The sequence below is a fragment of the Hemitrygon akajei genome, chromosome 21 (genome assembly GCF_048418815.1).
Source record: "Hemitrygon akajei chromosome 21, sHemAka1.3, whole genome shotgun sequence".
Classification (NCBI taxonomy): domain Eukaryota; kingdom Metazoa; phylum Chordata; class Chondrichthyes; order Myliobatiformes; family Dasyatidae; genus Hemitrygon; species Hemitrygon akajei.
In genome coordinates this window covers 39,184,831-39,212,096 of record NC_133144.1, presented here as the reverse complement: position 1 = coordinate 39,212,096, position 27,266 = coordinate 39,184,831, and the positions used below count along the sequence as shown (strand labels likewise).

The 27,266-nt window shown below is 38.4% G+C and overlaps 1 protein-coding gene across 4 annotated transcripts in view; it reads right to left on the bottom strand.

Annotated features, from left to right (window-relative positions):
* The window catches only part of LOC140714244 (AP2-associated protein kinase 1-like), a 109,582-nt gene that overhangs the window by 58,768 nt on the left and 23,548 nt on the right, over positions 1-27,266 (bottom strand). For 3 of the 4 annotated variants that reach the window (XM_073025283.1, XM_073025285.1, XM_073025282.1), the window contains exons 2-3: positions 9,867-9,985; positions 4,997-5,105 (exon numbers count right to left, since the gene is read on the bottom strand). In XM_073025283.1, coding sequence (XP_072881384.1) covers positions 4,997-5,105; positions 9,867-9,956 — 199 coding nt within the window. In that variant the 5' untranslated portion in view covers positions 9,957-9,985. The remainder of the gene's footprint in view (positions 1-4,996; positions 5,106-9,866; positions 9,986-27,266) is intronic. The other variant, XM_073025284.1, reaches the window with a different exon arrangement.

Below are 27,266 nucleotides of genomic sequence, written 5' to 3'. Positions count from 1 at the left end.
TGAACTTTGAGAAATAAAAATAAAATTACCACTGGATACTTTACCTATGCTTTGATATAGTACCATAAACACAAGAGAGAGTACAGAACTGGACAATATCTAGCAAGGTTAATTGCAGAATGTGAGAATACTAGTGATGAACACAAGATTAACAAGTATCATCTACCAATACCAGGAAATTAAACCTTTTAGCATAATGGAGGCAAAGCAGTAACAGAATTTTGAATAAACCAAAACATTTTCCAAGGGTCAATTCTAATAAGTGCCTAAACATGGAGGTAGTGATCACCCCAAAAGAGGGTCTGATGTTTGCAGAGGCAGGCTATTCAAGGGTCATCTTCATCCTCATTCTACATTCAATGGAAATCCTTAAAGAATCAAAATAAGAAAACTACCCGTTGTAGCATACACCAGCAGACAGCAATATGCGTTCTAGTTTTTTGTACTAGCTCAAGACGTCACTCATTCGTGATGCAGTGCGAAGTTTAAAAACTCGGGAATTTTCAGCTTTCTTTCAGTGGACTGAAATCAGCATGGGGCCAATAAAAAGAAAGGTGAAAACAGAGTGGCCATTGTTGGAGTGGACTCATGTTAGAATGGTCTGGTTCTGGTTCAATAAGCTTGGGCAAGAACAAGGGGAGGTTCTTTTTTTTTTGTACAAGAGTTGATTTTATTTCCAAACATTTACATTTTTGAATGAATTGTTGCAGTCAAATCTCTTAAAGAGTGACTACATGTTTCTTCTATATGATGCAAACACATTCAATTTTATAAGCAGAATTGGTTTACCAAATGATACAACAAATACTGAGGCAGCAATGGCTCATCCCGGAGGTTCTAAGTAAATACGTAAGAAAGTTTCTGGTAAGTTTTTGATTTTTTTCCCTCCGTTAGTACATAGCTGGCATACTGAGATGGGATTTGGAGTAGTGGTACGCTCCTTGTGTGAAATGTGGATAATTTGGAAGACCGCTAGTCTTGCACCTGCACAAAGTGAATCGAGCTGCAGCCCTTTAGAGACCACGTTAAGGAACTGGAGCTGCAGCTGGATGACCTTCGGCTCAAAAGGAAAACTGAAGTGGTGAAATATAGGAGCTACAGGGAGGTATTCACCCCTAAGTTGCAGAAGGCAGGTACCTTGGTGACTGTCAGAAGGAATAGGCAGCTAGTACAGAGTAATCCTGTGGCCATTCCCCTCGATAATGTGTCCCACTTTGGATGCTGTTTGGGGGGGGGGGGGGGGGAAATGACCTACCATGGAACCAACCAGAACTCTGGCACTGAGTCCGTCTGTCTCTGTTGCTTAGAAGAGGAGGAGGAGAGAAGTGCAGTAGTGACAGAATATTCCATAATTAGAGGAGCAGAAGGCAGATCCTGTGGACATGAGAGGGATAGCTGGATGGTATTTTGTCTCCCAGCTGCCAGGGTCAGAGATGTTTCGGATCAAATCCATAGCATTCTAAAGGGGGAGGGTAAACAATTGTAAGTCACGGTATGTATAGGGAAGAGCTCCTGAAGAGACAATATAGGGAATTAGGTAGAAGGCTGAAAAGCAGGACCTCCACAGTAGGGTACTAAGGCATGTGGTACAGGCAGCAATCTCTGTATTGTACTTGTGCCACGTGCTAGTGTGGGCAAAAATAGGATGATTTGGCAGATGCATGTGTGGCTGTGCTATTGGTGCAGAGGGCAGGGTTTCAGATTTCTGGATCTCTTCTGGGGAAGAGCAGTTACACCTGAGCCTGAGAGGGACCAATATTCTTGCTAGCAGGTTTGCTAGAGCTGTTGCGGAGTGTTTAAACTAATTTGCCAGGTGAATGGGAACTAGAGTGATAGGGCTGAGGACAGGGCAGTTGGTATACAATTAGATGCAGTGTGTAGTCAGGCTGTGAGAAAGGACAGGCAGATGATAGGGCAAAATTGCAGTCAGTAGGATGAGTTAAAGTGTAACCGGAGACCAAAATCAAAAAGGATGATGAAGACAAGACTGAAGGTGTTATATTTGAATTCCTTCAGTAAACAGAATAAGGTAGATGCTCTTGTACACAGTTATAGATTGGCAGGTATGATGCTGTGAGTAGGATGTGGGCTACAAACTACAATGGGAGATAGAAAAGACATGTAAAAAAGCTATGTTGCAATAATCATGGGGGGTTTCAATATGCAAATAGACTGAGAAAATCCAGTTGGGGATGAATCCCAAGAGAGGAAATATGTAGATTCATAGAATGTCTACGAGATGGCTTTTTAGATCAGCTTGTGATTGAGCCCACTAGGGGTAAAGAAATTCTCAATTGGGTGTTATGCAATGACCCAGAATTGATTAGGAGGAGGTTTAAGGCAAAGGAACCTTCAGGAGACAGTGATCATAATATGACAGAATTCACCCTGCAGTTTGAAGAAATTGAATATGTGAATTACAGTGAATGAGAGAATGAGACATGAGAGAGGAGCTGGCCAAAGTTGATTGAAAGGGAACACTAACAGAGATGACAGCAGAACAGAAAAGGCTGGCATTTACAGGAGAAATTTAGAAGGCACAGTTAGGATATATTCAAAGATGAAGAAGCATTCTAATGGGAAGATGAAGCAACCATGACTGATAAGGGAAATCAAAGACAGCATAAAAGCAAAAGAGAGTGCGTAAAATATAGCAAAAAAAAGTGGGTAGGCAAAGGATTGGGAAGCTTTTAAAAACCAACAAAAAGGTAATTAAAAAGCCATAAGCGGGGAAAGATGAAATATGAAGGTAAGCCAGCAAATAATATAAGAGTGGATACAGGAAGTTTTTGAAGATACATAAAGAGTAAAATAGAAACAAAATATTGGACCACTGCAATATATTGTTGGAGAGATAGTAATAGGGGACAAAGAAATGGTGGAGGATCTTAATAAGTACTTTGGATCAGTCTTCACTGTGAAAGACACTAGCAGAATGCCAGAAACGCAAGTGCCAGAAGTGAGTTGCTATTACTAAGAAGGTGCTTGGGAAGCTGAAAAGCCTGTAGGTAGATAAGTCACATGACCAGATGGACTACATCCAGGGTTCTGAAAGAGTCAGCTGAAGAGATTGTGGAAGCATTAGTAATGATCTTTCAAGAATCACTAGATTCTGGAATGGTTCTGGAGGATTGGAAAATTGCAAATAAGAAGGGAGGGATGCAGAAAGAATGAAATTACAGGTCAGTTAGTTTGACTTCAGTGGTTGGGAACATGTTGGGAGTCTATTATTAAGGATGAAGTTTCAGTTTACTTGGAGGCACATGATAAAATAGGCCAAATTTAGCAGGGTTTACTAAAGAGGAAATCTTGCCTGACAAATTCGTTAGAATTCTTTGGGAAAATAACAGGAAGAATATACAAAGGGGACTCAGTGGATGCTGCTTATTTGGATTTTCTGAAAGCCTTTGACAAAGTGCTGTACACAAAGCTGCTCAACAAGATAAGAGCCCATGGTATTACAGGAAAGGTACTAGCATGAACAGAAGATTGGCTGATAAGCAGGAGGCAAAGAGTGGGAATAAAGGGGGCCTTTTCTGGTTGGCTGCCAGTGACTAGTGGTATGCTGCAGGGGTTGGTGTTGGGACTCCTTTTCACTTTGTATGTCAACGATATCAATGAAGGAACTGATGGCATTGTGGCTAAGTTTCCAGATGATATGAAGATAGATGAGGGGCAGGTAGTGTTGAGGAAGCAGGCTGTCTGCTGATTGGGGGAATGGGACAAGAAATGGCAGATAGAATATAATGTAGGGAAGTGCATGGTCATGTGTGCTGACAGAGGAATTTCTAAATGGGGAGAAAATTTAAAAATAAGAGGTGCAGAGAGACTTGGTAATCCTTGTACAGGATTCCCTAAAGGTTAATTTATAGGTTGAGTTGGTGGCAAGGCAGGCAAATGCAATGTTAGCATTTATTTCGAGGGGACAACAATACAAAAGCAAGAATATAATGCTGAGACTGCTGACATTGGAGAAGGTCCAGATAAGGTTCATGAGAATTATCCTAGGAATGAAAAGTTTAACAAATGAGGAGTGTTTAATAACTCTGGACCTGTATTTGCTGGAGTTTAGAAGAATAAGGCAAATATCATTGCAATTTATCCAATACTGAAAGGTCTGGGTAATGTGGATGTGGACAGGATATTTCTATATAGGATATATTATATTTCCATAATAGGATATTTCCTATAGTGTGAGGAGTCTAGGACCAGAGGGCATAGCCTCTGGTCCTAGACTCTCAATAGAATTGAGGGACGTCCATTTAGAACAGAAAAGGATTTTTTTTAGCCTGAGGGTGGTGAATCTGTGGAATTCATTGTCACAGATTGTTGTGCAGGCCAAGTTATTGGGTATATTTAAGGTGGAGGTTGATAGGTCTTTGATTAATCAGAGCGTCAAAGGTTACGGGATGAAGGCAGTAGAATGGGGTTGAGAGAGATAATAAATCAGCCATGACAGAATGGCAAGCAGACTCGTTGGGCCAAATAGTCTAATTCTGCTCCTAGGTCTTATGATCCATTTTATTCTCATTTCAGCTTCTAGCATTCATCTACACACCAAGACAAAAATGGCCAATCAATCCACTCATTTGCCTTATCTTCAGCTACAGTTCTCTAAAGTATATTTATTCTATTCCAAATGTTGAAATTGGAAAGGCTTCAACAATATTAAATAAAGAATGTTCTAAATGCACAAGGAAATACCTGGTAATTTAATCGTTATTGCAAAATACCTAATTTTCTACAAATCTTCATGATGCCTTGATTATAACTGTAGTCATGGAAAAGAAAACAACAGCCAAATTAAAACTTTAAACCTAAGTTTATCTGAATGTTACACTTTAAATTGATATTTTGCTGAACATTTATTAAATATGCTAAACATTACACTTTCCACAAAGTAATCAGTAGGCATTGCCACTGTCATACTGTTTCCATACATTGTTATATATACACATGTACATAGATATATAAAAATTATGTAAAGTTAACAAACCTCTGCAGTATTCCATTAGAATAAGGACCTCCCATACATCACTAACATTCATCGAAGTAATACTGGAGTCAAGGTAGTTAACAATATTTTTATGCCCACAAAGATCTTTCTGTACAAAAAAAAAGGAAATGTGAAATACTTTTAGCAACAGTGAAAAAGACCACTTAATACTAGTTTAAAGAATAAAGATCACAATGCAAATCAAAACAATGCAGCTGTTTTGCCCAGCTTCCTAAGGGAAATAACTGAGTTCCAAATGCAGGTACTGAGTCGTAGGTCTAGAAGTCCGGAGATGAGTTTCATTAAGGAGTTCAGTAACAGTTAAGTGCATAGTCATTTATTAGTATGGATGAAAAGGTATGAGTCATGCAAATCGAATGCTACATCAACTACAATGAAAATAAAATGTATTAATATGCTGCTGGGTTGAATCTTTCAGAGATCATAAGAATTAATTTCTGAAGAAAATTTGTGACCTTCGTGTGCTTAATTCTAGCTTAGTAAGGCAGATTTGCTGATTTGAAACTACTTTAAGATTAATATATTTTTTGCTGAGATTAAAAAACGATTTAAGTCTAATACAAGGCTATCAAAACCACTATACAGAATATTTCATGTGTCATGAGCATAGAAACCTGTCAGTTTCCTTCCTACAAGATAATTAGATAGGTATGGTACATGTTCCAAACTTTTTCTTCACAATTATTATCCACAATTTTCCCCAAGCACACTGTAAATTAAAAAAAAATCTAACTACCCCACAAGCAATCAACTTTATAAAACTAAAATTAGTTAAGAGTGGTCAAAGCTTTTTCACTAAAAGGTCCTCAGCAATAAAGCCAACTTGTCAACAATAACATTCTTGAAGGTATCATTTTTCTTTCTTTAGTTGTGTTAACTTTGATTTTGTGTATTTGTCAGTATTGCTCATCATTCAATTCTTGACTTTCTATATTCTCAGTTCTACTAATTTTCCAGTTGAGTTTTCTAATGAGCCAAGCTCAACAACTGAGTCTTTCATTGGAATCTAAATACAAAAAATTTAGAAATACAAAAAATACAAAAAAATTTTGTGTTTGTTGCCTTGGATTTCTAACATCCGCAGATTTCTCATGTTGTGACAAAAATACGGTAACCAGTCAGATATAATATGTACTTAAAAACCAGAAGACTTACCACTGAGCTCAGCCACCTATTAGAAAATCTTGTGCAGTTTCCAATTAAAAGCCCATACCATTGATGGAACTATGATCACGAAAGTGACCAGCATGAAACAAAGCTTCTGTATGAAACACATATTAGCAACTTGGAATAACATCCACAAACTTCTGGAGGAGCTCAGCAGGCCAGGCAGCATCTATGGAAAAAGTACAGTTAACTCTACTCTTTTTATCCCCCATAGATGCTGCCTGGCCTGCTGAGTTCCTCCAGCATTTTATGTGTGTTGCTCAGATTTCTTGCATCTGCAGATTTTCTCTTGTTTGTGACAGGAAATTCGAATGGTGGAGTTCCTAAAATCAGTTGCAGGTTTGTTCTATTTGTTGGTCATACCGTTAGTCCAATTTGTATTACCCAAAACCTGGTGAACCAAACTTTGAAGCGAGGTTTAATTTGGATTTAAACTGGTCTTACGTAGTTTCTTTTCTAAATAAACTGAAGATTTATGTGCATTAAATCTGTGAACGGTTACCGAAACAGTTGGGCATATAAATTTGCTATAATACAGGTGTCCTATGACATTTTGTACCCTGAAGTGCTACGATGTGACTAAATGACCTTTTGCGATAATATTTTCGAGTTTTAAACTGAAGGTAAACAATAATTCACATTATAAATAGCTGTGGCACTGTATTATCTAGGACAGAAGCTACTTGTTTTTGAGCAGTTTATCCAGGCTATTTCCAGAATGGACTGTGTCACTGACAAGCTCCTACTGCACCATGCCTTTTTTTCAACTTTTTTGTCAATGAGTGACATTATCTCTGGATTAAATAAACTAGCTTGTTCTTTCAAATCTGAATCTTAACAGTGGAATAAATGTTATTGCTGCAACTGCTTTGCAGCTATAACCACAGTCTCAATAGCTATTAGAATTATTTAACATGCCTTTCTAATTTGTACACATTTGTATTACACCAATCTTACTGGATGTTTTAACCATGAAAACTAAGCAGTCAAAGAACATTATGATGAAATTGGCCAGACATTTGACAATCTGCATATATTCCTTCAAAAGGCAGTAGAATACTAACAGTATTTACACCACACATTAAGACTGACCTTAGTTTAATTCTGCAAATATAATGTGTTTGAACAAAACCATTAAGACCAAAATCCTAATGACTCCATGTCTTAAGAAAAAACAACTCTCATCTCTCTCCTTGCCACAAAAACTAAAAAATTGTTACTCACATTTAGAAGCTCTAAAACAATTTCAAAATTACAGCTTGTACACCACAGTTAAAAAAAACTTACCCATTTGAAATGAATATACTTTTTAATCCCTTTGCCTCAATTAATTACAATCAACTTGATAATGTTTATGTTCATTTTAGGCCTTAGTCGACCGCATTTTATCTCAGCTTTGATGGAGCATGGTTTCACACCTCCCATAAACTTTGTAGATAGGACAATATTTTTCTTAGTAAAAACACTGACTTCAGCAGTGCAGGTTATTGGTCAAGAGAAAAAATTGCAACCGACTTTATGAAAGGGTGGCAGCAATTACTCAGACTTGCAGTCAGTATTCTATTTGACTGCTTAAACCAGTTAAAATTCTCTGATGTACCAAGGAATAGGGTATTTGTCTTTATAAGACAAGTTAGACAGCTCTGATGCAGCACATCAAATGGATTTCTGGACGTAATGCAGACATAACTGTGATTCATTTAATCTGTGATCTTTGAAGAAAAATTTAGGTTTTCTGTAACAAGTTGAAAGAACTCCCATTCAATTTTCACTGCAACTTTCCCTGTCATCAATCTCAACAATATATGCTAATTTGCCCACAGGAAAATTTATTTCAGTTTCTGTTCCTGGTAACAATCTAGTATTACTTCTAGATATATTCAAAAATAAGCAATGGGTGGGAGCAACACAGAACTTGGGAGTAAATTCTGACAAAATTAGTAACAAGTTTAATCATCATTCAACCATACACAGAAAAACAGTCAACCAAAACTGCGTTCCTTTGGGGCCAAGGTGGAAAACACAATACCAAAGGTCACAGATACCACATATAACACACACAATTATGATAGCAGAAAAACTGTTACAAAAATATTTTAAAAAATAATAATATAGCCCTAGTCTTTGAGTGTCATGGCCTGTAAATTGCTGGAGCATTAATGCTGACCCGGAGCCATGTTTCTGCAAGAACAAATCACAGCAGTTCCTCATCCAGCTTGTCTTCTTAGGAGCGAACACTGGAGAGCAGCAATGATGGGAAGGGCCAGCCCCCAACTCAGTACAAAATCCAGCGGCACACAGCCAGCTCTGGCATCTCCTTCACCTGCAACTGCAAAAGGTGATCCAAGGCACGAGGGTCTTGCCTGTGCAACAACTGAGGCAATGCAGCTCCCCTGCCATGAGTCTATCCAATGAACTCAGTGAATCAGACTTGCAGTATTCTACATTATCAATGCCCAAAAGGGTTTTGTGATCACAAGAAAAGCATGCAAGTTAATCATTTCCACCATTTGTTGGATTGCACACTGCCTGGGTGGCTGAAGCAGACTGCAACATAGTGGGCAACAATTCCAACTCCTGCGCTATCCAGCAACTTGCTAGCGGGTAAACCTGCAGTACTTGATTTTCTTAATATCTAATGTCTTGCAATCGTAAAAAAGACAAATGACAAACAATTGCACCTTTGTTTGGACCCAGAGAGGCTACTGCATCCAAACGTGTTGCCATCATACAATTCCATTCTACAATATGGGAATATAAACACCATGGAAAACTTGACAATGATTCTGCATATACAGTTGGGGACAATGGGGATTCAGTTCCTGAGAACCACCCATAAGCTGATTTTTCAATAAGTGAAGAACACCTGTTTTCTATAGCTACCCATATAGTGTCACTCCACATTTAATTGGTATAATTTGTTCATTTCATTGAATAATCACCCAAAAGATATCCATAATTAAATCAATGGTATATATACCCTATCTAGGCATTAATGAATACTATAAAACATTCTATTATTACCCTGACAAAAAACTTCAAAAATTAATGGGAAAATTTGTATAAGGTCAAGATATCTATAACCCAGGGAACCCCTTTACTTGAACACAGACTCCATGTTCTCATATGACATTTAAAAGAAAATCCAATATTTAATATTAAATATTTACCACACAACCTGTTAATCCTAATGCAATTTGTAACTCACAGAAAAATATGATATACTGAGTTTGGTGTTCTACAAGATATTATTTCTCTTTGCATTTCACATCAGCTGCTTTCAACAGGCATTGTGTCAGGTTAAGGTGTTGTAAATCAACGATCACACGAGAGTTGTTGGAATTAGGAATTAAAAAAACTGGAGTAACTGTGGAAACTTGCCTTTGCACAGGTTATTCTCTCCCTCATGCACTTAGGGACATTAGTGCCAAGATGCAGCATATGCTTATCACTCACCTAGAATAAGCTCAGTGTTTAACCTCAGATGCTTTACTAACTCAATCAGTTTTTCATGTGGCATCCTAGAGAATTTGTTCCCATATTAGAAGTGACAAAACATTTTATAAAGTCTTGCATTAGGGTTAGGGTTTTCCAACTTACTGAATCTCAACAAAATGCAAAGCACAATAATGGACAAAAGCTAGGCTGTTATTTTAGGCTAACTATATAGTATTTTTCTTACCATAATGGCTATTTCTTGCTTACAAACTTGAAGGTCATGTTCACTGTTTACATACATTCGTTTCAGAGCACATCTTACACCATTGGACATCTTCGATAAAAATACAACAGCAAATCCACCTAAAGAAATTTTTAAAAAATAGAAATACATTTAACTTCAAATTAACTTCAGCATTTTAATTTTGCATATGCATGCTGTATGAATGGCATTTTCAGTTTCGCTATATTTGATCAGGAATCTCTATTGCTACTCAAGCCACAATTCAATTTATTGTTCTGGATTCACCACACTGTACTATACCAAAGAAATATATTGCAAGATAATAAACAGATCAACATAACTAACAGTTTAAATTAAAATCACACAATTCCTTTATGATCATTTGGGGGATAAAAATAAATTTTAAAGGCTTCTTTTCCAGAGAACTCAAGTCTTCCAGTTAAAAATGGGACCCTCCACAGGTTCAATAATATAAAAGTGGTTTAAAAATTGTTTTATGGTATATTACAAATACATTTTACTTTTGAACACAATTTGCACAAATATAATTGCACCAAGAGCCTAATGCTTTTGATTAAAGTCCTTCAACCTTCTATACAATGAACCTTGCAATTAGATACATTCTTTAAATAATTCACCAAGCGAAAAGGGCTTTAGAGTTCTCTAGTGTATGTTGTACTATTGTGCAATACATCAGTCTTGAAAATAACCTGATACTTTACTTAATACAAATCCTGTCACACCGATGTATAGAACATAGTGAACATTTGGAACTGTCCCCTAAATATCTAAAGTTTGTGATCAATCCAAACTATTAATAAGAAAATCAAATATTTTTTGCTCCATGTCCTTTGATGTTCTAGCTTAATGTTCAATGGTAATTAGAGTCAGTCGTAATCTTAAAAAAACCCCATCTTTTCCATATTTAATGGAAATATTCCAATAGGTATTGAAAAGAGTCAAAAGCAACAGGTTCTTTTTTTAAAAAAAAACTATTCCTGTAGGACACATTCTACAGCCTCACTCATAACACATGCACAGCCAAAGTACAACGTAAATGTAACTGCCCCTATTAATCCATTTGGACTTGCCCTACTAGAGATATTTCCTTTGGTACTGAAATAAATTAATTGTTTTTCCCCTCTTCTTTTCAGTTCAGATGAAGGGTTCCAGACATGAAATGTTAACTACTTCATTCTACCAGTTCTGCCTAATCTGCTGAGTCCTTCGAGCATTTTCTGCTTCAATTGACTTTCTTTGTGTTTTTCAACTGACTTTCTTGTGTGTGCAATGTGAAGTCAGGTAATAAGTCACCATAGTTAATTAACTTTGAGTTGGTGGCTCACCATCTATGTGAACTTCTGAGGCCATTTTAGCAAAGCTAGTCCCACATTTCCTTTCAAGACAAGAGTGGTAACATGCAGTTGGTGGATTTCAAATGAGACTCTACCTTTTCTTCCACCCCACACCCCCAACGCCCAAATATTATGCCTTGCCGTTTGTGCACCCAATATTGCAACTACCAACTTCCATAACTTACAGCCAGTAGGGTCTCCAGATCAGCTTAATGCAAAGGTTAGAGAAAGGTTAAGTACTGGACAAATCAATACTAATAGACTAGTTCTTTCAGCAGAAATCTACTGCATCTTATTTACAAACAGAACAGCATGAAACAAAATGTTGTAAAGCAGCAGTGGCAAAAGCCCGTTTCCCCAAAAAAGAACCATCCATTCCAAACATTATTAGCACCATTACTGATTAATCTCTCTAGTTCCAGTCTTAAGAAGAATAACAAACAGTTCATTTATTGAAGCCCAGAACAAAGAAGTCTGTGGAAGACTCACATGGAGTCATGAGTAACTTTTTGAAAATGGATCAGTCATGCTATACATTGTAAAAAAAACAATAGCCTAATAATGCCACAATTGTAGAAAATCCCACTCTTTAACTGTAATTTCAAGCATCAGAAGTTCAAACACCACTAGAATATAAAAGACCATGACCAAGAAAGTATGCCAGTGAGTGACCTAGAAAGACATGAAAGATTACGATGAGATGTGGATGTGCAAATTATTTTCCTTTTTTTTTTGGCTTAGTTGGGGCTTAGAGCCAATACACAAATGATGCGCAAGCAGAAACAATTGTAGTATTGGATTTAATTAATAAAATTGTAAATGACCTGCAATTTTAAAAAGGTAGAAAACTCACGAAAATATTTTAATAGTGAAATCTGGGAATGACACAGGCATGAACAAGAATGTCAGCAAATGAACCTAGGTCCAGGTAGTGTGGCACTGTCACTGAGGTGTATTTGACACATGATGGAGGGTACAAGTTCAACAAGTCAACTAACAGTGAACATGATGCAATCCATCTGAGACCGAGAGCATAGCCAGAGGTGCGATGGAACTTGTGGAAAATGAATGGAGTTCATACAGATGAAAACTGACTTTCCCCAAATGAAAGAAATAGTGGTTCATTTGATACTAAATGTTTCATGAAGCAAAGACATGTTAGAAGTGATGTAGTCAAACTGAATTATTAGTATACGTAATCTGTCCACAAATCTAAGGATGAAGCAGCAGCAGCAAACATGAGAAAGATGACAGCAGGGAAAAAGGATGAATAATTTTACCTGCAACTTTTTAATGATTTATGTACTCCTCCAAATCTGTTCTCCAAGAACCACCCCCCGCCACAACATTAAAAAATTGCTCCGCTACTGGTGTGACACTGCGCCACAAAAAGGTAAATTAGGACCAGATCACAAAAGATTTTTCTGTTCTGCTCCTAATAATTCCTTTTAGAACTCAATGACGAGTTGCTCAGGAACTTGGAAGGCAATATGCAGGGGTAGGAAACCACATTAGAGTGTATTTCAGTCTTGATGAAGTAGTAATTCACGTGCTTATCACCTGTTATCCTGGGCAAAGGATGGAGACAGCAGGAAAGAAAGATTCCAGGACATACTTAATGTTGGAGAGATAAATTACTTTGTTTGAGGGAAGGGGGCAAAACAGTACACAACTGGTGAAATAAGAGAATAATAATGGATCAATGAGTTGTCATCTCACCCTTAGAACTGAAGCAATAAAGAGCCAAGCTGTCCAACAGTCATTTTCTGCAAATCTTCTCACCTAGATATGACCAAATAAATTCTGAGGAAGCATTAGTAGGTGCAAAAACTGATCTTTACACCAAGCTGAATCTCAGAAGCAGGTCATGCCAAAGCATGAAAATGAGGCAGAATAAGCCCCTAGATTTGTTTTTATTTTTACCGTAAGAACGTTATCCAACTAGGCAAGTGTTGTAATCACTTGCGGCAGATGTAAAAGTTTATCAATATAACTTATGGTTTCCCACATAGGGAAGCAGAAAGCTCAAGATAATTCAATCATTATGTGCATCAAAGGTGCTGTTTTAGGTATTATAACGGAAATAAGGAATTACAAAAATAACAAACATGCTGGTTAGTCCATGATAAAAGTAGATACAGAAAGCCAACTAAGTCATATTATAAAAGAGTAAAAAAAAAGAAAACAGCAAATTTTCAAAGAAAATTATTGTGCATTCTTCTTTCTGGTTCCCTGTTAATTATTGTTTACCAGGTTTTCTAACGTTCACTACAAATTTGCCTGGCATTGAAGAGGTACTGATTGTTCACACTGGCTTTGCCACAATTCTGAATAAAAATGCTTTCAATCTATTAAGCAGATACAACATCTCAAATATAATGAAAAGCAAAAAAGCACAAATGCTGGCAATCTGAAATAAAACTGCTAGATCTACTCAGGAGGTCAAGCAGTATTTATAGGGAACAGAATCAATGTTAAGTCAATAACCTCATATTAGGTCAACCTGAAATGCTGACTATTTCTCCCTGTCCAATAGATTGTTGCAAAACTGGGTTTCATACTGTAAAAAGCCAAATAGCTATGAAATTTTAATGTACTTCTTCATTTACCAAACTGAAGAAACATTTGAGGTTGTGGTAACACAAACCCACATTCTGACTAAAAGATCAAGGATTAAAGTGCTTCAGAAAAATGTATTTGTATAACACCTTAGGTGGCTCAAACCCTTCAAAATGCTTCACATTTTGAAACGAAATGCCCAAGCTGTGATGAAACGAAATGAAACCTGTTTTGTACTACAAGTGGATTCTCACAATAAGATTTAAGAATCAATGACCTTTTGGGAATGGTGATCAAGTGGTTTCCTCCTGGCCATATCAATCTCCTGCTCCATAAATTTCATGCCATCTTAACTATAGAACAAGTAAAACTAAACTCTGAAAAGAATCTCTAAAAATGGATCATTGTTTCAATTCCAAACAGAATTATTTATCCACATTCAAGTCTTAAACATCCCATTATCACTCCAATTTCAATTACTCTTTTTCCTAAAGATGTCCAGGTAATACTACAAGTTGTATAAAACAGGTCAGGTGCCAACTGAAGCAGTGCTGGGTGAAAAGTTAAACAGCATTAACCCCATTAAAATAGTTTTGAAAAAAAAATAGTTTAAAATCTTTGATGCAGATTATTATCCCATTACAAAACAAATAATCACCCCTTTTCTTCTCTCATAATTCCAGGAAAAGCAAGGGAAACAAGTTATCCTTTGAAAATGCCATATAATAAACTTCAATGTAAATAGTTACAGTAACCATAGGCAATGCTTATCTAATTATGTTTAAAAACTATTGATTCAACAGTTCATGAATTAGATGCAGGCTATATAAATGTTACAAAAGCTTGATTCAAATACAAAGCAGCATTATGTAAACATCCTGCATTTTTTAAAACTATTACCAACATCAGAGCAATGTTTCCTTATGTACTGTAGTTAGCACCATAGGCAATCTTTAAATGTGACTATAAAAATTTTAATTACTAATTCATTTCTCAAAGTTCATTTACTTAGATAGCAATAAACTTTAATTGCTAGCTTGCACCAAATTAAATCAAAAGGCAATATTACTTTAAAGCAGGGGTGTCAAACTCATTTTAGGTCACGGGCTGGATTGAGCAAAATGCAGCTTCATGCGGGCCGGATCAATCGGGCGCATGCGAACGCAGCTTTCATTGGCTCTGTTTTTTCAGCCTGTTCTCATGTGTCTCAGTCTCTGCTATAACTACAAAGTGTTTCACTTCACAAATTCCATTTCTTATGAAGAAGACTGCTGAGCAAGCATTATTTTTATGATTGGTATTAACTTACAATCATAGGCTTCATATCGCCGGGCCATTAATAATTAAAATAATAGATCTATCTAAAATGATCTCGCGGGCCGGATATAATTGTACGCCGGGCCGGATATGGCCCGCGGGCCTTGAGTTTGACACCTATGCTTTAAAGCATTATGGATGTATGAAGAAGTAGATTGGCAAGAATGATCAGTGAGGAATTGTGATCCATATATTCCTTGACATAGTTAAGTGACAACCAAACTTTTATTTTTCAGTGCCAAGGTGACGATTACTCGTATTCCTGTAAGGCCATGGTCATGTGCCCATAACTAAAAGCAATGGCTTATGGAGAAGTGTTAAATGTTTACACTGATCTAATTATCACTTACACATTTCATCTACTTTATCTCAAGCCATCATTCCTGTAAATGTTGTTCACATGAATTAGTGGTATTCCACACTGTTCCAGAGTTTCAACATTAGATGTCCACATTAAAAGACAGACTAAATGCACGGACATTTTACCTTAAAATTATAGACCTGTGCACCAAGGGAAGAGTTTCATTAAATAAGCAACGATATATTGTCAATGAGTGAAACAGCAGAGAAACAGGATCTTTGGCCCATCGTAACCTCTCAATTATACTAATCCTGCATTGGTTCCATTTTTTTTATTTTTGAATGCTTCCTATATTCTCATGAACTCCCTCTATATTCTATCAATCTCCACACTAGGGCAATTTAATGATCAATTAACCAACCAAACTATATCTTTGGGATGTGGATTTTAACTAGACCACCCTGGTCAAACTCACATTGTCAGTGGGGTAATATGTAAAATCAACAGAGACAGCACCCAAGGTCAGGATTGAACACAGGTCTCTGCAGTGCATCATTGTGCCACCCTATTCCCTTCCAACTTTCATAACATTTATACATTAGGAATAGGATTAGCTCTGAGATATAGCATATTAAGGTCAGGCTAAGCAGTATTTCAGCATTGCACCATCAGCATGTATCAAAATTATTCAGGTCACCCCTCTCTAATGATACCAAAACCCAAGAAACTTTTTGGTAAATATGCAGCCTAATTCAGTTTTCAAATACTATTTGTCGAGCAATTTTTTTAAAAATGCAAATTGAATTGAAAACAACCAGTGATTTACCTATCACTTGCATATTTCAGATTCAAATTCAGTTTATTGTCATTTATAAACCACAAATACAATGCAGTTAAAAAATGAGACAACGTTCTCCGGAATGATATCACGAAAAAGCACAAAACAGACCACACAAGAAAAACCACATAATGTTTGGTAATCCCCAATCCAGAGTCTGGAGAGGCTGCTGCATATCGATATCGTGCTACCAGTACCAGTGATGTGACTGAATCAACTCAACTACTCAACTCCAGAACTGGGGGTGGGGGGGAAGAGAGGCAGGGAAAGATTACTACAATACTTTTGAGATGCATCAAATGAAGCTCTTACTCCAGATTTAGACCATGAGATAAAGGAGCAGAAGTAGTCCATTCGGCTCATTAAAAAAGCATTCGGCCAAGCAAAAAAAGCAAACAAAAAAAGTCAAAGTGAAAATGTATATTCTTATTTGGTTTGCAACAGATGGAACAAGACCAAGTATACTATAAGTATACAACATTTACCAATTTAAAGAATTAAAAAATGCTTTATTTTAAGAAAAGCATGTAAAAATAGCAATTAATCTAAATATTCAATCATCACAAGCATAAAATGCAATTTGCATTAGTTTATTTGGTAACTAAACAATATTGTTTCTCAATTTCCCCAAAATATATTTAGATTCAGCAAGTGATAATTATTCCTTGATAGAGCACATTTCTGACATCCACCATACTTGTTGGTGTGGAAGGAAGCTGTCAGATTAAAGTCTGAATTAACATCCCTCTTCTGTCCGTACCACACATCCCATGCATTTTGAAACAAAAAAATCTACAAGTAGCTGAGTAGGCTATGGTCAATTATGGAAAACCCTGAACATCCTCTACATAGCACCATCCAGAGACAGAAAAGCAGTTTCAGCGACAGGTTACTGTCGATGCAATGCTCCTCAGACAGGATGAAGAGGTCAATACTCCCCAATGCCATTAGGCTTTACAATTCTACCGCCAGGACTTAAGAACTTTTTTTAAAGCTATTATTAATGCTTTTTGAGTTAGTGATTTAGATGCATATCATATTATTACTGAGTTAAGTATTGTATGTAATGAGTTTTTGCTACAACAAGTGTATGGGACATTGGAAAAAATGTTGAATTTCCCCATGGGGATGAATAAAGTATCTATCTATCTATCTATCTATCTAAGAACTTCCTTGGACATCTCTTCTCTAGGATCAAAAGCTTGGTCTCTTTATTTTTTCCAAATAAGTGTTACCTCGTAAATCTTGTATCACTCTTACAAAATATGCTTGAAACATTTCTGATGTGTCAGTACCCTTTGTGTAATTTTGTGAATAGAACCCCCGAGTTCTATTGCACAAAATAGAACAGAATAGGGTCAAGGTAATGACTCAGATTCTTAGGAACATCAAAAGGGAAATTCAATCTATCCACTATTCAATCAGACACAGAAACATAAATAAGCAATCCAGGACCTCTAATTGACCCAAACAGTCTTCACAACCAGCTAATCAATCTTCAATATTTCCGTCAAATACAACATGATCCTACCACCAGTTACACCCCCCCCCCCCCCACTTCTGCAAGTATTCTCTCTCTGGATCGCCCAATGAGCAACTGCTTTACCAAGCACAGTAGCATTTTAATTTCCCTTCATCCATACACTCTGCCCACTGGTGCCTCTAATCCCTTCTCCCAGCTTTTCCTATTTGCTTACCTTCCCAACTTCCTTTATCACATTTCAGTATTTGCCACACATTTTAGCCTCCACCCATCACTTCTCAGCCTCTTTCAACATTTACACCCTCCCCTCCCCAAAATGACTTCATCTCCCAATCAACCCTTCCTCACCTGGATCCACCTATCACTTGCCACTTTTGTCCTACCCCTGCCACCCTCACCTATTTAAACTGGCCATCTTCACTCTACTTTTTCAGCCCAGATGAAGGGTCTCAACCTAAAACATTAAATGTCCATTTCCTTCAACAGGCGCTGCATAACTTGCTGAGTTCATTCAGCAGCTCATTTTTGCTCCAGATTCAGTCTGTTGGATCCACCTCTTATTGTAGCTGAGTTAAATATCCCCGCTCCTATGCAATGAATCTCCTTGATCAGTGACTTCTTTCAGCCACTCCTTAACTCTTCTACCTATCCCCTCCCAGCTTCTTGCTTCATCCCACCCCAACCATCCTCCTTCCCCCTCACCTGATCTCACTTATCACCTGCCAGCTTGTATTCCTTCCCTTCTCCTGCCTTCTTATTTTTGGCCTTGTCCCCTTCCTTTCCAGTCCTGATGAAGAGTCTGGCCCGAAATATCGAATGTTTGTTCCCCTCCATAGATGCTGCCTGACTTGGGAGTTCCTCCGGCATTTAGTGTGTGTTGCTTGATCACTGACCTCCTTACCATTGAACCAAGACTACTCTCTGTCCAGTCCATGTAGTTAATGCCATAACAACAGCCAACCATATTAAAATAAAACAGATGCCCTACACTGCTCAGATCTGAAGCGAAAATTATTCTAAACCCCAAAGAACTGCCTAATATAAACAACCAAAACAGCAGATTGTCACCAGTGAAAGTCAAATTGCAGTATGTGGTAACTAGCCATTCCATGAAGATTTATCATTAAATAAATTGCTAAAGAGGTTACGGAAAGTTCACTTGTATTATCTGACTACATCTACCTCTGATAGTGAACCACATGTAAATAAACAGTTAAATACATAGAAACAAAACATACTTCAAACTGCTGCTTTCAAATAATTTAAAACTTTTAAAAATTTTTTATTGAACACAAACAAAAACCGAAACACTAAACATTTGCTAATAAAGCCAGGGAATCACACACAAGCAGCAACAAACATATAACTATTAACTTTAAATATACAAATAAACAAGGAAATCCACTCTAAATACTGTTGGACAGAAGGAACTATATCTAAAAGGAGTCACTAAACAGGAACATTTACAGAGATAACCAGAAACGTTAACAGATTTGTAATCTTTACAGCTTTAGTTTTTGAAACAGTCGCTTGGGGTATCTGAGGTGGAGGAGTATTTGGGGCTTATTTAATACATTTTTATTGAGGAATAAAATTAAAGAAATTTCATTAAAAATTATACATAGATATTATCCAACCAATGTTTATTTGACAAGGTTTAATTCTTTCAAATTATTAAAAAGCATGTCATTAGTAAGTTCAAGAGTACTTAGTCAGAATATACAGTTTGAAAATTGGCAAAAATACAGGAGGAATGAGCATGATTAGCAAATAAGTTTAAAGTCCATATTGTCTGATGCTTCATGGAAGACTTACAGTTAAAATATTTCAACTTAATATTTTATTCACATTTTATTTAACTTCGTGAGTTTCCAAAGTTAAAGAAGTTATGCATTTTGGGTCGGTGTAGAAGGAAAAATTTGATTCACCTTTGACTCGACTAGGACCTACAAACTTATGGGAGAAAATGATAACCATTACTGAGAGCACAGAGGAAAATGCAAAGGATTTTATGTAAGTTGAAAATTAGGTGGAGAAAGCTCAGGAAGGTTAAAATATGCTTTAACTATGATTGAAGGTTTTTGTGAAACTTGTCAAGAAGTTGAGCAATATTGCAGAAATATCCAGTTTAGTAATAATTAGGATGTGGGATTTGAAGAATAATACCGGTTGCACAGCTGCTCAGCAAACCAAAATAAACAGGAAAAGTCATTGTAGTAGTCAAGAACAGAAGCAGTAAGATTTTTTACAGAAACAAATAAAAACATTTTAATTTTCCTTTTATCCAAGTTGGAAAGATCTGGTTTTATCAACAATTTTTAAAGTATTCTATCAAGAATGAAAATATTTAAGAAAATGTATACAGTTTAAAAAGCTATAAATAGGATTAAAATACAATAACAGTTTACTGTTCAATATGAGTGTCATCCCATTCTACTGAAAGAAAAGTAGGTTCCAAACTGAAAACTTCCATGAACTTTAAGACAATTCTTGCCAAGTAGCTTTATTCAACCTAAAATGAATCCATTACTGATATCCAGTGCAGCCACTTTTAAATTTGTAACTGGGTCATGGATACTTGTACTTAGTTTACTGTCTTTAATTGGGAGAGTAATTAAAAGATGATATTTTCAACATGTTTTGTGAAACCAGGCTACTTTTTACACTAATAATTAATGTAGAAACAAATCTTGATTAACTAGCTTTTGAAAGAGAACACAGACTACAGATTAAGGTCAAAATGTAATACTAACATACAGTGGTATGATTCTCTTTGTAGGGAGAGACTCATTCAATGGCTAAAAGGTCATAAAAACAAGACAAAACACAACAAGATGAGCTTTATAAAAGTAAATGATAAACTTCTGAATTTATACTGTATCATCCTAAAATGTTAATATGTATCAAACAATTGCCATCTTACTGGTTTGTAAAATAGCTAAATCTGTGCTAGTGGGGTACCCTATTCACTGTCATCTATAGGCTGTAATAACTTTAGTCTTCAATATTTCAAGTCTTACTTTGCATAAATACCTTGCCAAATTCCTAGAAAAATTATGACCCCATCAAAAAACAGAGTATTTTATTACTTTAATAAATTTGCACCATTTAGATTCTATGATTACAATGATTATATTAAACTATTAGAAGAAAGAATTATGCTCATAATATTATTGGAAATTAGATTGCTTTTCCATGAATTTGGAAAATTGAGAATGTTCACTTAGACTACTTTGTGCAAGTTCCACTTTAGCTTTAATTACAAGATGAGCAGCTCTCTTACAATATTTCTCAGGGCTGGTCAGAGGTTTTTCTGCTACTGGGAGATAATGGTGGATAGATAATTGGGTTACTGCTTGCGCTTGATAAATACAGCAATTAACAGAATCTGGAAAGACTTTTGAGTAATGTGCTTGGAGACTAAATACCTATTTTTCTCACTTGTGCTTGAAGTATACATGCAAGAATATAAGAGGCTTGAAGAGGCTATTGAACCTGTTACGCCATTTAATAAGATTATGGTTTACCTTCTATCTCAATGTCATTTCCCATAAGAAAATATTTGTTCTAAAATTAAGGACACCACAGTACAAATTAATGTTGATCTAGACAATAGAACCCAAATGGCTCAGCACAATATAATGTTATGATCTAATCATTTATTTAAATAAATTTTCTTCAGATCACCTACCAAGCACTGTGTTCTTTCCTGTCTATTGAGAAGCAGCTAACTATATAGTTTAGCTTAATACACATATTATTAATGGCAACGATACAAGTTACACTCCACTCATCCCATTTACATTCACAACACCATGGAACAGTACAGCATAGGAACAGGCCCTTCAGCCCACAATGTTGTGTCAAACTAATTAAATTAGTAATCATGCAACTAATCTCCTCTGCCTACACAATACTAATATCCTTCCATTTCCTGTACATTCACGTGCTTATCTAAGAGCCATTTGAATGGTATACCTGTTGTTGAGGGGGATGGCCATATGAGTATTCTGTACTGGCTGTTTAACCCCTTTCACCCTTAATCAGCAGCCAATCAGGGATCGTGAGTGAGCGAAGGAGTGGCTTACTGAGATTGATGAGTGTGAATTAAGAAGCAATGCTTTGCAAGAGTTTCAGCGTTTAAACAGTGGCTAGAGATCAGGATTCATTAGCGAATGCAAATAAAATAAGTCAAGGGGCAAGCAGAGCGGCCTTTGAAGTGGACAGTGTTAGAATGGGGATTTGATGCTTTAGCTCTTCAAGGCTTCAGTGAGGAGAGGCTCGAGTGAGAGAAGATGTAAAGCTGTAGGTAATGTTTTCCCCAGTTTATTTATTGTTTTCTTCTTTATAATTGCACAAATAGAGCAGAATGTATACTAGGCAGGATAGCAGAATGCTCCTCTTGTGGGGTGTGGGAAGGTAGGGAGACCTCCAGTGTCCCTGATGACTTTGTCTGCAAGAAGAGTTCCAGTTGCAGCCACTACCATTCCACATTAAGGATTTGGAACTGGACCTGGATGAACTCTGGATCATTCAGGAGGTTGAGCGTGTGATAAACGGGACATAGAGAGAGGTAGCTACACCCACTGGAGGGCGACAACCTTGTCGTTATTTGGAGACTTGCATGCCTCAATGACCCAGAGAGCTATGCTGGCTGGAGTCAGGGCTTTATGCTTCATCTCTTGGTAGGGTCACCTATGCCAAATAGATCAAAGGGTAGAGGCCAGACTAAAGAGTGGTCCACTGATCCTCCAGGTTCATGGGTTCAGCTCAGGGCTAACGACCCTGACTGGTCAAACAAAACTATTAGACCACAAGACCATAAGATATAAGAGCAAAAGTAGGCCATTGAGTCTGCACCGTTATTAAATCATGAGCGGATCCAATTCTTCCAGCCATCCCCACTCCCCTGCCTTCTCCCAATACCCTTGATGCCCTGGCTAATCAAGAACCTATCTATCTCTGCCTTAAATGCACCTAATGACTTGGACTCCGCAGCCACTTGTGGCAACAAATTCCACAGATTTACCAACCTCTGACTAAAGTAATTTCTCCATTATCTCTGTTCTAAATGGATGTCCTTCAATCCTGAAGTTGCGCCCTCTTGTCCTAAACTCCCCTACCATGGGAAATAACTTATCTAATCTGTTAAGACCTTTTAACATTTGGAATGTTTCTATGAGATCCTCCCCCCCCCCCCCCCCCCCCCCCCATTCTCATGAACTCCAGGAAATACAGCAATGCAAATAGCAATGAAGAATCCTTCTACATCTGTGTGCAACAGTATTCCTGTGCAGGGTCAACCCATAGAAGGCTGCTGGACCAGACAATATTCCTGGCAGACTGCTTAGAGAATGTGCAGACCAGCTAGCACATGTTCTCACTGACATCTTCAATATCTCCCTGAGCAGCGCCATCATTCCAACGTGCTTCAAAGCCACCACCATTGTCCCCATGCCGAAGAAGTCTTCAGTGTCCTGCCTCAATGACTACTGCCCCGTTGTACCCACATCCATCATCATGAAGTGTTTCGAGAGGCTCATCATGAGGCATATCAAGACCCTGCTGACCCCCTCACTGGACCCCCTGCAGTTCACATACCATCCCAACCGTTCAACAGACGACGCCATTGCCATCACCCTCCACCTGGCCCTAACCCACCTGGACAAAAAAGACACGTATGTTCAAATGTTGTTCATAGACTTCCGTTCAGCATTCAACACAATCATCCCTCAGAAACTGATTGGAAAGCTGAGCCTACTGGGCCTGAATATCTCCCTCTGCAACTGGATCCTAGACTTCCTGATTGGGAGACCTCAGTCAGTCTGGATCGGAAGCAGCATCTCCAACACCATCACACTGAACACGGGGGCCCCCCAGGGCTGTGTGCTCAGTCCACTGCTGTTCACTCTGCTGACCCACGACTGTGCTACAACACACAGCTCGAACCACATCATCAAGTTTGCCGATGACACAACCGTGGTGGGTCTCATCAGCAAGAATGACGAGTTAGCATACAGAGAGGAGGTGCAGCGGCTAACAGACTGATGCAGAGCCAACAACCTGTCTCTGAATGTGAACAAAATAGGAGATGGTTGTTGACTTCAGGAGGGCACGGAGCGACCACTCTCCGCTGAACATCGACGGCTCCTCAGTAGTGATAGTTAAGATCACCAAATTTCTTGGTGTTCACCTGGCGGAGAATCTCACCTGGTCCTTCAACACCAGCTCCATAGCAAAGAAAGCCCAGCAGTGCCTCTACTTTCTGTGAAGGCTGAGGAAAGGCCATCTCCCAACCCCCATCCTCATCACATTCTAGAGATTGTATTGAGAGCATCCTGAGCAGCTGAATCACTGCCTGGTTCGGAAATTGTACCATCTCGGATCGCAAGACCCTGCAGCAGAAAGTGAGGTCAGCTGAGAAGATCATTGGGATCTCTCTTCCCGCCATTACAGACATTTACACCACACGCTGCATTTGCAAAGCAAACAGCATTATGAAGGATTCCACGCACCCCTCATAAAACTCTTCTCTCTCCTGCCATCTGGGAAAAGGCATCGAAGCATTCGGGCTCTCACGACCAGACTATGTACAGTTTCTTCCCCCAAGCCATCAGACTCCTCACTACTGTAACAGCAGTTATGGTCGATAATTACAATGACAATATAAATTGACTTGACTTGACTTCCAGCCAGAACTTGCATGATATCATAGCTATTTGGCTGTTGGAGGGTAGGATAGGCAGCCCAATATTCTGGGGTTCCATTGTTTTAGACGTGATAGAGAGGGAGAAATTAAAGGGGAAAGGGTGGCATTACTAGTCAGGGTAAAAGTCAAGGCAGTGCTCAGTCAGGACAGACTGGAGAACTCGTCTAGTGAGGCTTTATGGAAGGAACTGAGGAATAAGAAAGGTATGACAATGTTAATGGGGCTATATTATAGACCACCCAACAGTCCACAGGATTTAGAGGGACAAATTTGTAGAGATCACAGACTATTATAGGAAACATAAGGCTGTTAAAGGAGGCAATCTTAACTTTCCACATATTGACAGGGACTCCTGAACAATAAAAGGACGAGATGGAATAGAGTTTGCCAAATGTGTTCAGGAAAATTTCCTTAATCAGTACATAGAAGTTCCAATAAGAGAGTGGGCAATACTTGATCTCCTATTGGATAAATAGAGCAGATGACAGAACTTTATTTAGGGAAACATTTTTGATCTAGTGATCATAATGCCATTAGTTTCAAAGTAAATATGCAAAAAGATATGTCTGGTCCACAGGTTTGTGTTCCTTTGTCTTACCCTTCTGGAAATTCACAAACAACTCTTTCGTCTTACTGACGTTGAGTGCCAGGTTGTTGCTGCGGCACCATTCCACCAGTTGGCATATCTCACTCCTGTACACCCTCTCGTCACCACCTGAGATTCTACCAATAGTGGTTGTATCATCAGCAAATTTATAGATGGCATTTGAGCTATGCCTAGCTACACAGTCATGGGAACCTTGATTTTCAGAACCTTGGTTTCAAGAGATATTGAGGGCATGGTTAAGAAAAAAAAAAGAGGTGCATAGCAGGTATAGGCAGGTAGGAACAAACGAGATACTTGAGAAATATAAGAAATGCAAGAGAACACTTAAGAAAGAAATCAGGAAGGCTAAAAGAAGGCATGATGTTGTGCTAGCAGACAAGGTGAAGAAGAATCCTAAGGGATTCTACATGTATGTTAAGATCAAAAGGATTACAAGGGACAAAAGTGGTCCCCTGGAAAATAAGAATGGTAATCTTGCATGGAGTGAAAGAGATGGAAGAGATCTCAAATGGATTTTTTTGATTCTGTATTTATTTGGGAGATAGAGTCCATCAAAGTGAGGCAAAGCAGCAGCAAGGTCATGGACCCTATACAGATTACAGAGCAGGAGATGTTTGCTGTCTTGAGGCAAATCAAGGTGGAAATATCCTCAAAATGTTGGTGGAACGCAGCAGGCCAGGCAGCATCTATAGGGAGAAGCGCTGTCGACGTATTGGCCAAGACCCTTCATCAGGACTAACTGAAAGAAAAGATAGTAAGAGATTTGAAAATAGGAGGGGGAGGGAAAAATGCGAAATGACAGAAGACTGGAGGGGGTGGGGTGAAGCTGACAGCCAGAAAGGTGATTGGCAAAAGGGATACAGAGTTAGAGAAGGGAAAGGATCATGGGACTGGAGGCCTAGGGAGAAAGGAAGGGGGAGGTGAGCACCAGAGGGAGATGGAGAACAGACAGAGTGATGGGCAGAGAGAGAAAGCAAAAAAAGGGAGGGGAAAAAAACAAAAAAAACCTAAATATATCAGGAATGGGGTAAGAAGGGGAGGAGGGGTATTAGCGGAAGTTAGAGAAGTCAATGTTCATGCCATCAGGTTGGAGGCTACCCAGCCGGTATATAAGGTGTTGTTCCTCCAACCTGAGTGTGGCTTCATCTTGACAGTAGAGGAGGCCAAGATGAAGCCACACTCAGGTTGGATGAACAAAACCTTATATACCGGCTGGGTAGCCTCCAACCTGATGGCATGAGCATTGACTTCTCTAACTTCCGTTAATGCCCCTCCTCCCCTTCTTACCCAATCCCTGATATATTTAGTTTTTTTTTCTTTCTCTCTCTGCCCATCACTCTGCCTGTTCTCAAGTTCAACAAAGGCCCCCAATTCCTCAAGCCCTTCTACAAGAGCCCCATTGAGAGCATATTGACTGGCTATATCACTACCTGTTACAGGAACTGCACCAACTGGTACAGGAACTGGTACAGACAACCCAGCACATCTGTGGATGTGAACTTCCCTCCATTGAGGACATTCATAGCAGCATCGTCTGGAACATCATCGTGGACACCAGTCACCCCAATCATAAACTGTATCAGCTGCTTCCTTCTGGCAAACAGTACCGTAGGCTATGGGACAGCTTCTTTCTACAAGCCATTAGACTTTTAAATTCACATGTCTTGGATACATACATGGAATTATGATGTACTGGCCATTACGGAGACTTGGCTGGCACCAGGGCAGGAATGGATTCTCAATATTCCTGGATTTCAGTGCTTTAAAAGGGATAGAGAGGGGGGGAAGGGGAGGAGGGGTGGCATTACTGGTCAGGGATACTATTACAGCTGCAGAAAGGGTGGGTAATGTAGCAGGATCCTCTTTTGAGTCAGTATGGGTGGAAGTCAGGAACAGGAAGGGAGCAGTTACTCTACTGGGGGTATTCTATAGGCCCCCTGGTAGCAGCAGAGATACCGAAGAGCAGATTGGGAGGCAGATTTTGGAAAGGTACAAAAATAACAGGGTTGTTATCATGGGTGACTTTAACTTCCTTAATATTGATTGGCACTTGATTAGTTCCAAGGGTTTAGATGGGGCAGTGTTTGTTAAGTGTGTCCAGGATGGATTCCTGTCACAGTATGTTGACAGGCCGACTAGGGGGAATGCCATACTAGATCTAGTATTAGGTAACGAACCGGGTCAGGTCACAGATCTGTCAGTGGGTGAGCATCTCAGGGACAGTGATCACC